General features: G+C 41.6%; 1 protein-coding gene across 7 annotated transcripts in view; it reads right to left on the reverse strand.

Annotated features, from left to right (window-relative positions):
- Positions 1-8054: 8054 nt before the first annotated feature.
- The window catches only part of xxylt1 (xyloside xylosyltransferase 1), a 47131-nt gene continuing 40239 nt past the window's right edge, over positions 8055-14946 (reverse strand). For all 7 annotated transcript variants that reach the window (XM_050055337.1, XM_050055339.1, XM_050055338.1 and 4 more), the window contains one exon: positions 8055-13325. In XM_050055337.1, the coding sequence (XP_049911294.1) occupies positions 12929-13325 (397 nt within the window). In that variant the 3' untranslated portion in view covers positions 8055-12928. The remainder of the gene's footprint in view (positions 13326-14946) is intronic.

The raw sequence follows: 14946 nt of genomic DNA on the forward strand, positions 1-14946 counted from the left end.
TCTCTCTCTCTCTCTCTCTCTCTCTCTCTCTCTCTCTCTCTCTCGTATCCTATTACTGCATCTTGCTAACTCGGCCATTCTGGATGTCACTAACTCGGCTTCTTCTCCGGAGCCTATGTGCTCCACTGTCTCTCAGGTTAACTTACATCGTAGCGGTGCCTGGATAGCGTGACGTGTGTGGTTGTGCTGCTGCCGTGGTCCTGCCAGATGCCTCCTGCTGCTGCCATCATTAGTCATTATTGTGTATTGTCTCATTGTGTCATACGGATTACTGTTAATTTATTATGCTGATCTGTTCTGTACGACATCTATTTCACGTCTGTCCGTCCTGGAAGAGGGATCCCTCCTCAGTTGCTCTTCCTGAGGTTTCTACCGTTTTTTTTCCCCGTTAAAGGGGTTTTTTTGGGGGAGTTTTTCCTTATCCGCTGTGAGGGTCCTAAGGACAGAGCGATGTTGTATGCTGTAAAGCCCTGTGAAGCAAATTGTGATTTGTGATATTGGGCTTTATAAATAAAATTGATTGATTGATTGATTGATTGATTGATTGGTGGTGGACTACCGTCTGCCAGCAAACAACAGAAAATTTTCAAAAAGCTGCTTTGTGGTGGGATGCACTACTAACAGGGTGAAAAACCAACACAGCTAAGTTTTTATTACCTGGTGATTCTCTGAAATAGATGTAAATTATAAGGTATTTCGCATAGCATTGCTTCAGGCAGGACATGATGTCAAACTCAGCTCACATCCCAGCTACATCAGCTGATCTCAAACAGCCCAATTAACTGATGGAGCGCTGATTGATGAAAGGGAGTCAGCTGATAGATCATATGATTCCTTTCTATGCAACCAGTTGGCGACTCTCATTCAGGGCACCCTATTTAAACTGCTCTGGCCTGCCTACTGTTGCTCCTTCCTCTGCAAGCCACTTTGTAACCCGCCTTCACCCCAGCTCCTCCTTTTCATGCTGTGTCTGACTCAATGTCATTTCTGTTTGACATTGATGCTCTGTTCTGTTCCTGAGGGTCTTTGCTGCTGCTCTCCCTGCCTTAGGCTTTCCATGTAGGCGCATGGAAGGGCAGACAGGTGTGCTCTCCCTGCCTGAGGCTTTCTTGTTTGCACGTGGAAGGGTGGAGAGGTGTGCTCTCTCTGCCTTAGGCTTTACACATAGGCGCAAGGAAGAGGCTTTCTGCGTAGGCTGCAAACAGAAATAAAGTTAAGGAGGACACTGAGATAGAGTGACTGACCATAAATCAATCATTTGTCAAATGAATAATACAAGGTACAACTCCAGTGAAATGCAGTCCTTAAACTTGCACATTGCAATTTAGTCCTGTTTTGCCTCTTCTTACATGGCTGCTTCTTTATAATTGTCCATGCATCCAGACTAGCTGCAGTACATGCGTTTGTGGCATGGTTTCTGGTTGTGGAATGATTTAACCGTAGTTTTGGGTACAGTTTCTTCTATTGTTTTACTAATTAAATCCACCACAGACTCAGTGAATTCATTAATGCCATCAGCGAAGTTAACAGTGGTGTCCTGGAATGAGCTCAATACACTGATTGACTCCCATCTCTCACCTCACCGGGGACAGCCCATTGTTTCAGCGGCTCATTGTTCTGATATCCCAATAGTCCTAAAAATGTCCCATCTGGCTGAAAGCCCATTTGTCCGAAAGATAGTTATCCCGAGAACAAACACCCATTGCTCCTCAAAAATACTCTCTCCCACACAGATCAACAGACCTTACAAGATGCCAATTCTTTTTCAACTATGGCAAAGGCATTAATCATTTCACTCTGTCTCTGATTAGCTAGTACTTGTTGCCTTCGTCAGCTGAGTTTGTTAGGTTTAGGCATGAGGAGTGAGATGGGTTTGGCTCAGGATACGAATGTCAGGGTAAGCCAATCAGAGGCACAGTAGGGTGGGTCATGCCTTCACCATAGTTTGAAAAATATTGCGGCAGGGCCGACTGATTACAGGCCATGAATCTTTTAACTACAGGCGTTTGTTTTAAGGATGACGAGCCGTTGGAACAATGGCACAGCATCGTGTTACTGGGGGTATGTTTCGTATTTTGTTTACATATCTTGACCTCAACAAGATGACTGCATGGACACTCCTCCCAAACATGGGCAGTGACTCCGCTCTGCAGCCACCTCTGAACAGCATACAGCAGTGATCCAGAGCAAAGACTGGACAGCTACTCACATTCCTGCTGTCAAACCAGTCCGTATTCACCATAAAGCACACACCTCCTCTTCTTATCTCGCCAGAGCTGTAGTAGCTGTTATCCTGTTAGAAACCGATGCTGCACAGAGGTCGTCCAGTTTATCATCCAACGCCTGAACAATGGCTAAAAGGATGCTAGTTCGGCTGGTGCCCATCTTCTCAGTCTTTTCCTCAATGTTTGGTGATGTTTACATTTGAAAAACCTCCACATGGCTAGCTATCGGAAGTCAGCAGGAGGAGAGTTTACAGACTGTTGAGTTGATTTTTTTCATCCCGAGCAGTGACTCACAGCTACTGGCCACTGCTGTTCACCCACAAAAGGACCACCAACACTTGCAAAACAGACATAAGAGCATAATTTTTTTTAAACAATTTAGCTAGCAAGGACCACGCCACAACAATTTCATTTAAATGTTTACTTAATTCAGGAGGTGTTAGTTGTTGAGGACTGGTGAATGGATGTAAGTGGGAGAGTGAAGGTGGAAGAGGGATGTCTTCTGTTAGGTTGATCTGGGAGGATGTACTGGAGATCGGGCAGAAGGAGACTTGGTGTGGGGGTTCCGTCTCAGGCGTTTTTCCACCCGAGCTGATTACAGGACCCCTAGACGGTACCTAGAATGAGACATGGGACAGGTATGCATATGCACAATTGAATAAGAATATATGAGGGGAGAAGGGGAGAGGGGATGAAAGAATGTTGGTAGGTATGAGGTAGGGAGGCTGATGGATGAAGGGAAGGGAAAGGAAGGGTGGGTCTAGAAATCTGAGACAGCAGCAGGATGGGTTAACAAGGTGGAAGTAGGCTTGGCAGGTAATTAGAGGTGTGGTTGAAACGTGGCCCTGCTCCCAAACCTAAGTTAACAAATTAACTACATTTAGTGGAGCCCTTGGTTGTATATTGTGGTGCTGATTGCTTTCCCCTCTGGTGGGCGTGGGTTTTTCTGAGTATGACGAATTGCACTCTGTTTCTACAGATGCTGGGAATCTAAAGTCATTTGGTGCTTTGAACTCAGTCTACAGCTGTCATGTTTTGTTGTTGTTGTTGTAAACTCCACTGACAACAGGATCACAACGGCCCAGGTTCACTCCTGACTCGGGTCCTTATCTTATTGCATGTCTTTCTGCACATCTCGACTGCCCAGAAATAATAAACAAAAGGGGAAGACAGTAGGGCTGTCCCGAATACCATTTTTTAACATTCGGACCTTCGGCAGAATTTATAACGAATATTTGTTCACGGGGGGGGCAGCGGCAGCGGCGGACTCCGGGGGTTTTTCGGACCTAACAGCGGCGACCGGATCTTTGCTCTCAAACCACAAAAAAATGTGATGGCACAACAGTCTCCTTCAGTAGGCTACATTATTCTATGCTTTCTTTTGATTTTCACATTGGCTAGTCATCCTGTTTAATTTGTCTTCTGATTAAATCGGAACCGTTGAATCAAGTTGTAGGAAGCCTCTGCAAGTAATTGGTTGCTGGCAAATTTACCACGCAGATTTTCAATGGCACACACCTTTCACTGTCACAGTAGCAGTGGTCTCTACACGTCCTGCTTGACATGTGTAGCTGCCACTGTCCTCAGGGGGTCCATGTCATTCGTTCGACAGCCCATTGGTTCGACATCCCATTAGTCCACTGTCCGCGGTGCTGAACGGCTCGCGGCGGGCGTATGGTGCGCCACACCATGATCTTTTCCTGACCCTAACCAAGTGGTTTTTGTGCCTAAACCTAACCAGACCTTAACCACAGGGCATCATGATGATTTCGAAACGGACTTAGGAACAATGAGTTTAATATGGTCGGAACAATGGGATGTCGAACCAATGGGCAGTTCCCGTCCTCAGGTTGGTGTGCTGCAATAAAATGGTTAATCAGCAGTGCCGTGCACTGTAGAGCCGATGCGTTGCTGGTTCTGCCGGCCTAAATAGAATATAATGTCTATAGCCTTACTGTGTACAGCCTTTATAGACTGAGCTGAGTAGTGATGCGCGGGTCGACCCGTAACCCGCGGAACCCGCAAATGGACCTGCAGGTTGGGCAGCAGTGATCTTCTGTTAAATCGGTCTGTAAATGATATTTTGACATTATTGGCTATTACTGTCATGGCATCCAAAGGTACTGATGCGTTGAGCAGGTGTCACGCACTCCAAAAGAAACTTGTTGAAACTTTAAACAATAATTTATTGTACAAAACGGGGGAAACAAATGTTGACAAAAACGGTTCCATAATTCATATTAAATTCAAAAGATAACGAAAAAACAGCTACAAGTTAGAGGAATAGTGATAAAGTGGTAAAACTTGGCATTGATCCATAGCCTCAGATGGATGCGCTCAAGCGTGCTGTACGCACAAGCTCAGTTGGTAGGCTATACTGTATTTTCACATTTTTAACAATGCAATTTAAAAGTTTTGATTTTTATTGATAACCTACATTTACCAACAACAAAAAGACTACATTTAGCACCAAAAAAATATGTTAAAAAAAAAAAGTAAATAAAAAAAACGAATATTGAATACCAAATTTTCATAACGAATACCTACCCATAGAAACAAATATTCGAATATCCAAATATTTGGGTACAGCCCTAGAAGACAGTAACTTTGTAATCTGTCTCATTTTCTTTTTTCAACATGTCTATACGACAGATTTGTAGTTCTTGGAAGGTACCTTTCAGCTAGACTACCTGTTTACCCAGCCTCCAGACTCTGGACAAAGTGAGGCTAAACATGGACTCTACACATACGCAATATTGATATCACTTTTATAACCTGACCCTGGGCAAAGTAACAAACAAGAAGATTTCTCAAAATGTTCCCATTTTTCATTTCCAAAAATATTTCTGGAGACGGTAAGGCATGAGAGTACAGTACAGAACACTCAAAGAGAAAAGTGAGTGATGTGTGTAGATGGATGAAGGCCACACATTGTTCAGCCTTTCATTGGTCAGACTGTCCTCCATCTGAGTGAGTGCGTGGGAGGGGGAGAGAGACGTAGAGAGAAAGTGTGTGTTTGAAAGAGAGACCGCGGAGGAGCACTCAGGAAGATATTGGCCTACATTTTATGCGGTGGAGTACTGTGTCAGCTGCACATACACATACAGGTACAGATTCATTTGCAAAGCACAGGCCAAGTTACTTTCACATTGAGCGTCTGTCAGGTAAATGAAGCAAAGGAGGAAATATATTTTTGATTTGACATGGTCTGAATGTTCAGATTGGATGGACTCTCAGCAAAGTCTGTGGAATTTCAATTAGTCTGCTCCTTCTGCCAAAACATTTGATTCATTCAACAGAAGCCATCCGTTTGAGATATTTAATGTCATTGTACATTTTTTTTAAAATAGAAAACTGTTGGTTTGAATGCTGATTGAAGACGTGAATGAAATACCCTGCTTTAGCATCTCAGGAGGAGGGCCGCTTTGTTTTTGTAAAACATCAGGCTGATGGTACAAGAGGCAAAACAGATCTGTCACTGACAAACTAAAGAATAGTTTGACATACTTTTTGGATGTGTGGGTGTCAGGAGAAGAGTCTTCAAAATAGATTTGGTAAGACTCAAATCTTGAAGTTAAACCTGCTCTGAAAATGTGTTTGTTACAGTAGTCAGTGTTATTCTTTGATTGCAGCGATCATGGTAATGAGCCAGGGCTCCTCTAAAAGGCCCTCCATCACCACGAGTCAAATTTTATTAAAGAAAGAAAGAACAAATGAAGGGACATGAAAGTTTGTTTTGGAGTTCCATAAGGTTCTGTGCTCGGACCAATTCTATTCACTTTATATATGCTTCCTTAAGTAACATCATTAGAAATCACTCTGTAAACTTCCACTGTTATGTGGATGATACACAATTATATCTATCAATAAAGCCAGAAAAAACACATCAATTACCTAAACTTCAAACATGCCTTAAAGACATAAAAACCTGGATGCGCTCCAATTTCCTTATGTTAGATTCAGATGATGCATCTCTCTCTGTCTCTGTCTCTGTCTCTCCCTCTCTTTATGTATCATGTTGTCATATGGATTACTGCAACGTTATTATGTTGATCTGTCCTGTACAACATCTATTGCACGTGTGTCCGTCCTGTCCTCAGTTGCTCTTCTTGAGGTTTCTACCATTTTTGGGGGGAGTTTTTCCTTATTGGCTGTGAGGGTCCAAAGGACAGAGGGATGTTGCATTCTGTAAAGCCCTCTGAGGCAAATTGTGATTTGTGATATTGAGCTTTATAAATAAAATTGAAATTGACATTGACATTAAAATTGAAAGCCAGCCATCCCACCTTCAGCAATCCTGTCAAGCATCCATCCACTGAGTGAGAGCATATGGGTTGGCCAGTCTAGTCTCGTTGGACAGTGTTTACTTATTCAAGTAACACTTGTGGTCCCTCAGAGTGAGCGACCTGACATGGTGTGTTCATAAATTCAACACACTGTCAGAAACAAATAGTGATTCACAGACAGAAACATGGTTAATAAGTCAGCTGTTAAAACAGTTATTGACTTGTTGCCATATGCACAAGCGTAGACTCCTACACGTGTCCATATGCTGTTCTCTTTGTGTGCATGTCTGTAGGAGGGTATCATCATGTGATGTCTGTGTTGGCTTTAAATGTGACATTGACTTTGTGAGTCATCTCTGATGAGCAGTTACAGCTGCAGCAATAGATTCTGCAGAGCATTTGTCTTCACTCTGCTGTCAATCTGTAGGAAACAGAGCTGCTCAGACACACTCTGAGTCTCACTAAGCTCTAGATTGAGCTGTTTGTGTTTCTTGGAGAAGACATCAATGCTGCTGCTGTTGTATCAGAGTTATAACAGCCTGCTGTTTCTGCTGCTCGCCCTGAAGGTAAATGTGCTCAAAGTGTTTTTCAATGAGTCCAGGCTGAGGGATTTTTAGAAATCACAGCACGCTGATCGGCTACATAGCCCAGGGTTATTATGCCCAACCCAATGTAACGTCATCAGTGTAGGGGATGAAATACAAGGCCAGGCACTAAGACGTCAAAGCTTAAAATGCCAATTTGCTAATGGTGCAGTCTGTTTTTGCAATAAGGGATAAACAGTTGAAACATTGTTGCTTGTTTACCTGCTGCTAAAATGTCTAAATAATAATGGAAACATGGATAATTAGAAGAGATAATCAGGCTCATGCATGTTGTGAAGAATTCACAATGACTCAGACTAAAAATTTCACATTTTAGATGCAGTTTTATTCACTCTGCCGAGGCAAAATATCTGCTGGAAATAAAACTCTTTGTCAAAATGCATGAATCTGCCTTCTTCTCACCTTTTGTTGTCATTACAGTACCTGTTGTACATGCGAACCAAAAAAACTTCTTTCAAAAGAGCAATCTGATCTCATCGCAAAGAAAATATCACCATATTCCAGCATATCGTGATACAAGATACATTTTAGCTTCAGCTGTAAATTAGGTTCTTTTAATGTCAGCACATTCAGGGGTCAAGGCTGATTGATGTTTTCTGTCTATGGAGCGTTGTGTCGCCTGTGTCTGCAGATATGAGTGGCAGAAATGGGTCATGTCTGTCGTGCAGCAGAAAACAAGAGCGCAGTAGCCTGTTTGTATAATGAGAAATGTGAGGGCACTCCATTAACATGCATTGATTTTTTCCCACCTCATTCTAACCCTCAGGTGACTAAAAGCTTCCCCTTTTTTATGAGAACATGTTGTCAGTTCTCCCTTCCTCCCACACGACAAACAAAAGATCATCTCTCACGGGAGCCGTTAAACAACAGAAACAAGAACAAAGACTAACTCATGTCTGCATTAGAAGTTTATATAAAACAATACCAGCACAAAAGAGTGAAGTTATCATATAATTTATTTAGGAAAGCTGAACATACAAACATAATTTCAAAGTTGTGAAATATTATAGAGATGAGCAGCTGAACAAAACAGGAAGTTTACTTTGTTTATGTCACAGGATGTCTACAAAAGGTCATTGAGTTTAAACATTCACTCGGGAGCATTTTTAAAAAAGAGTTTGCTTCATATAAAGCTGCTCTCACATTCGCCTTTATCGTCGGAGAAAAAACATGTCAACTTGAGTCTTTAACACTGAATACAGCAGCTTTCTAATCTGTCACAGGGTTTCTACATGTACAACGTTAATTATACTCTTACTTGCAAACTTCTGTTAGCCCTTTAAAATGATAATTGCACATTGAGTTTACTGATACAGAACAGTCATTTATAGTTTTCACAGTAAAACAGAAGACTGGAAAAAGTGTTACTACCCTCATAACATTTATCAAGTTAAACCAGATCATTATCACTTTATCTTTTAACATCAGATGTCATACACAGGAGTGTTTGAAAAGAGTGAAAATAACATGTAAACGAGGATAACATTTGTTTTCATGTCCATGATATCCTAATAATTTCAAAGGAGGTTACAGGTATATAACCACAGGTATATAATTTTATATTAATTATAGGGAAAACAGTGTTTAATTGGTACCGTTAATTTCTGGCATAACACAGAGAGTATTCAAGTCAGAGCAAAGCAGGTCAGCTGAACATGAAAAATAATAATAAAATATATATGAAGAATAAAGTTTCCGACCATAAATGAACACTAAATGAATACTTTTTGCTATTATTAGCAACAAATCACATAGATATTTCCCAGAAAACTTCATAGCAACTAACGTTGACAGATTAGGGACCACAGTTGGAGGGTGTTACCAAAACTTGTGATGGATATACACAGTAAACATGGATTAACAGTTTTCAAAACACAAAAAGGATATTTCAATGGTAAATACCATTAGATCAAAATGTTTAAGCCCATTCTCTACCATTTCGTTTTCTTCCCTTTCGCCACTTTTGGAAGTCGACTTTAAGAATCTTTAAATGCATGTAAGAAAGGTAATCCATCACATTGAATTATTTATTGCATTTCTTTGGTTTGTTTTGTCAAGATAGTAATGCAGTTGTGAGTATGGATAACACACTTAGGTCCTCTTCATATGTAAACAATTTCAACCGAAAACGGTAAACTTTAGTTGCATTTTGGCTGATCATTTACACAACGGCGCCGTTTCGGCTGCCTGAAAACGCAACGTTTTGAAAACTGGCTCCAGAGTGCAGTTTTCTCAGAAACAACACCCTCTATGTTGTCATGTAAACTTGCAATATGCAGTTCCTCTGAAAACTGAGGCTTTTCGCACATGTGCATTACGGTTTCAGTCACTAGGCATGTGCGAGAAAGTCGACCATCATAACAACAATGGCGGACTCCTGAGCTCTGTTTGTGCTGCTCACCCTATTAAATTTATCAACGTTTCTCCAGCAAAGTGTAGATTAACTGTAACAACTCCACCTCGTCGTCTGTCCAGACAAACGTTTGTGTAGTTGCCATTTTGTTTGTTTGTTTGTTTATACATCACCGCTTTGTAGAAGGAAGCGCATGTATACTACAGTGATTTTGGCCATTTGGCCATTTTTGTGGATCCGTGTGCACGGCGATTGTTATCAAAACATTGTCGTCTGAACGTCAACTTCTTTCATAACAAAAATGAGAAACGATTCTGTTTTCAGGCCATGGTTTTTGTGTAACATGGCCTTAGATGCATAAAAAAAGACACTCCTAACAACATGGCAGCTGAATTTTTAATCGAAGGAATGATCAAATTCATTAGTCTTTTTCAGTGTCCATGTTTGCATTTTTACCTCTGGACTTTTCTGGACTTAATTTTTAAACATAATTGACAGATGCAATGTGCTTCAGGAGATAATTATCCTGTAAGAGTCCTTGAATGCATCTTTATGAAGAATCCTGAGATCTCCCACTACAATACAACATATTTATGTTCTGACCAAAAAATACAATGTAAAGTGCTCACTGTGATGGATTACCAATCTCAAGCATCTTTAAGTATCTGCTATAATAAAGCACAGGAGAAAATGGAAAGCCAATTGCTGCCTAAAGAGTAGGAAATCAATCACAAACTACACATATACATTTATAGGTAATGGGCCAAAATTTACAAAACCATTGGAATGGTCTTTAAAACAAAGAACAAGTAATAATCAGCACAGGAAAAATAAATCTAACCATCATCTAGTCAACATAACCCTTTCAAACAAAGTGTGAGTTATAAAGTGCATTGAGGAACTGTGAACGGAAGTTATTTTTCAGTATTTACTCTGATTCATCGGCTCTTTTTCTTGCTAACAATGTGTTTTAGCGCTACAGAGACTTAAGAGTGTTGTTCTCAAAGAGCCAGAAAAAATATCGACCAGCTTCAGGGTGAGTTCAAGGGAAGCGCATTGATTTGGGATAATGTTTATTCTCAGAGTGTCTTTAGTAGCTGCCGTTTGGCTCCACTGATGTTGCAGGCCATGCAGCTGCTTCACTCTCAGTGTGTGTACATGTGTGTTAAAGCGTGCATCATCGCAGACAATTTCCTGAGTGATGACTATTGAGTGTTGACATGTATTTGAATCTGAGTGGCAGTTCAGTGAGCACAGCAAGAAAACTCATAAGTGGGTCAGTATCTGCACGGCCACTTCTCTCCTTCGTCTTCTTCTCTCCTTTTTTGAAAAAAGAGTTCTTCAAGGGTTATTTGTCAGACTCAGGGGCCGTACACATGCCACATCTTTAACCGCTTGGAAAAGACAAGGTCAGGCGCTACTTTTGTCCCTTCTTTGAGCCAGCTTTCAAGAGTGTGGAAGTGGCGTCTGAGGTTGCTATGCAACCTTATCAAGTACTGTAGCCTCTTTACCTGAAATCCCGAGTTCAGAGCCGATCTTCTTACAGGCGCTGTTTGTGTGTAGGGCTATTGTGTGTGTGAGAGCATATCGTCCATTGGACAGATGAAAAGCTTTGGCAGCCCTGCACCAAGATGATCAATTTTTCTATATTTACCACAGACTGATATTTACAGAAGTAAAAGATATCTGTCGGTTGTGATTTGTTTTTCCTCGTACCCATCCAAAGAACCCCTTTTGGAAGATTCAAGGATTGTTAAAACCATTGGCATTTAAAGATCCTTATCCTCAAATCTTTAAATGTTTACCAGTGTTTTAAATGGTTTTTGTAGAAATGTAGATGTATCTGGAATCCTCCTCATTAATTCATTTTACTTGTGTTTTGCCACAGTTGATATCTGTCAGTTCAGTTCTTTTTTTGTTTTTTCAATTTTAGAGCTACCTGGTACTTGGCACTTTGTATTTGATTCTTAATTGGAACAGAGTTTTGGTTCCCAACCCCACTGCACTATTGACATAGTAAAGGCTGCAGTAGTAGTGATTTCACAAAATATCAAACCCTGCAAATGTAATTGTGAACCATGAGCGCTCTAAGTTGTTCTGGACCACACCAGCCCCCGCCCTAAAGGGACTTCATGAGGCCAAGGTCTGCTGGATCTGGCTTCCTTGGCCCCAGGTTAACCTCTTAAACTAAAGCTATGATTAGTGGGAGAAAGATCTTTTGAGTAATTTAGTTCATTACTATTTTTAGAGCCCCCCTGGGTGAGCTCTTGTTGAAACTGTTGGAATATAAAGGGTTCTCAGCAAAACCCCCTGGGTGGGTTCCTGTAAGCACCCTTAGAAGGTGGAAAGGTTCTGGATAGGATGTTCAGAGAGGGCTCTGGGTGGCACAATTACACCATAGTGTAACCACAGCTCTCTGTAAAACCTCTCACAGGGTGTTCTGGATGGAACCTTTCACAGATGGTTCCAGGTATATCCATTTATGTTGGTTTCTAGATAGACCCATTTAAAAGGGTTCCAAGTAGAACCTGTATAAAGGTTGTGTCAGGAAACAAAAGTGTTTTCTATGGGGACAAGCCAAAGAACCCTATATGGTTCTAGTTGGCACCTGATTTCCAAGAGAGTGGTGTGGTACTGCAGGACGGCGCAGCGCAGGATGAACTTGTGGCACTGACAGAGAGCTTGAGGTGCTGGGAATCAACAGGTACAAGATTCTTTTTATTTATAGATGCCAATTAACACATCAGCTGACTCAACATTCATTGCAGATAATATTTAACCATTTGTTAGCAATATGAATTCCTTGTGAATCATCAACTGAAAAATAGAATCACTTTGTGTTATGTATAGGGGTCTTTTAGATAATCTCCAAAAGAAATGGCAACATTTATTGAAATCAATTAATGTACTGTATAAGAAAATGAAAAAAAACTTAAAATCAACAATGTATGACACTCGAGGCCTCATTCATACTGACTAAGACCTATTAGACATGAATGATCCCAGCGCTGGCGCAGTTTGGTATCAAGATGCAATGCGGCATTACTCGGAAAGGTGCTATGTTGGCAAATCAGCTACAGGCAAGAACACGTTTTTCTACTGTCCTAACTTCAAATGAATCACTCTGTTAACTTCATAGACCATCCTTCATCATTTCGACATCTCTGTACCTGAAGAAACACACCCCAAGTATTGCGGGTCCTTGCACTGCTGTAACAAAGGGCTGTTTTCAGCCTGAATGCCAAAATTTATTCTAAAATGACACGGACATATTTGTAGCATCTTTGTATGGATGGACCCTTCGGTAGCCCCTTGACCAGCAGGGGGCAGAGTCTGTGACTATGGCAGTCAAGAAAGGAAACTGCCATAGAAGTTGCAATCTTCCCTTTCAAAAAGCAAGAAAAGTATTTCTCTCAAACTTTATTGTAGATGTCCAGTTCCAGCATCAGTCTTGTGTCATCAGTCATCTGGTATCGGGGAGTTACAGTTCCCATGGTAGATATAGACAGGTCCATCACAGCGGTAATACATCTGAAACACGTCTCCGTATCCGTGGTCCCTCCACCATGTGCACAGCTGCCGGTTCCACCCACAGGCCAGCGAATGAAACAGCTGAGGATGCTCCATGCCGATCATGGTGAAGAAGTCCTGGTCCCCCAGGTGGCCCCTGAAGCGATACTGGTCTGCTAGTTTCGCCACATTGCTAGGCTTCAACAGCTGGTTGTAGAGAGCAGAGTCCCTCATAGCACCTAGGTCCAATAACATCACGCCGCTGTTGAAGCCCGGGAGGCCCTCGGGAGGAGGATCACCTACTTTGGTCTGAGGGTTCTCTTTACGATACTGCCAGAAGGTGTGTCTGAGGAAAGACGGAGAGAGGTTTACATGACAATGACAGTGGGTCATGCAATGTTTACAATTTAAGTTTTGTGGTACATTAGGAAGCTTGCCAACTAGCCCTTACCAAGCTTCACCACCTTTTCTGTAAGGACGCATGAATGAATTTTGCTTTCCCCCTTTACTGGTGTCACTGGATACTAAGGTTAATCTGATCACCTACAATGTTATTTTTCTCTCCAGTCTCACTGATAATAAACAAAGCCAGGCAAAAAAGGTAGCACATGACACAACTATTTCAAAAAGAGACTGATTAAGTGGCAAGAAATATAGGATAACTGGAATTTGTAGTTTCAGAAAGATCAGCAACCGTGTGACACCTTTGCCAGTCACTCTTTGTGTTGGTGATTAAAACGAGTTTCTTTCTGGTAAAATGTCAAACTCATATGTATGTCTGGGCTGTTGTACATTTTGAAAAGTGAGGGATATCTCTGTTTCAGTCCACGTTTGCTGAACAAACAACACTGGGGCCAAAAACAGGAAGAGAGCTGGTCCAGGAGTGTCAGAGCATGTTGGAGTGCCAGAGGCTTGTGCCAACTCAGCACCCTGTCCTGCCAACATACCAACTCTGAAGTAGCTAAATGACACACAGTGCTTCATTCAACAAGCATTTGTATGCACAGACATTAGTTGTGTACACACAAGTAGGACCTTTTGTGGGACTCATTAACATTATCAGTCCTATTTCCAGTTTACCTTGGCAGGAAAGTTTTAGTCTGGTGTAATAGGTAGATGGCAATACATAGTGTAATAACGGTCAATATTTCTGGCACACTTTCCTAACATATGTGCCTGCAACAGTCCTGCTGTATTTGTAGGGTGCATGAAAAATTAGATCTAAGTAAGTTAAAGCCCCGACATATTTAAATGTATGGAAGGTGTAAAACATACAGGTTTCTAAAGTGAGACCAGATTCTCAAAGTACTCTGAGCTATAGGGGAGAAGCTCCACTTGTCAGAAATGAAGCTGTGAGAAGACACGGCCTTCCGTCCATACTCTGCATTTGTGGCCCGTATTTGGGCACATTTCCTGAAAGCTACAGATACAGATGCGGGAGCAGTCACCCGATGGGGGACTTGCCTATGTCACCAAATGTGTTATGTTCAGCACTGTACCAATGAAATCCTGCGAGCAGCATAGTGAAATTCAAACAAGGCACGACTGTAAGACATGACAAAGACCTTTTAATAGGGATGGGAATCTCCAGGCACCTCACGATTCGATTAGGCCATGGTTTGATCATAAACGATTATCAAAGCATCAAAAAATAATTTCTATAAATGACGTATTTTTCTCAATGTGTGACTACCTGCTACTTTTAAAACACAGCATACTGTATTTGTACTGACCCATAACTAGGGATGTCCCGATCCGATATTTGGATCTGTATCGGCCGCCGATATTAGCAAAAAACGTGCATCGGCATCGAATCGGACTGCATGGAAAAATGCCGATCCAAGAACTCTGATCCAGTTTTTCACGGAGTCCGATCCAGGTTTTCCCGTCAGCCCAGCGCTCCGCGATTCAAGCAGTCCATTCCAGTGATCCGCTCCAGCACTTACTATCAATCCACCAGGCCAGCA

Source organism: Epinephelus moara, chromosome 10 (assembly GCF_006386435.1).
Source record: "Epinephelus moara isolate mb chromosome 10, YSFRI_EMoa_1.0, whole genome shotgun sequence".
In the NCBI taxonomy this organism is placed as follows: domain Eukaryota; kingdom Metazoa; phylum Chordata; class Actinopteri; order Perciformes; family Serranidae; genus Epinephelus; species Epinephelus moara.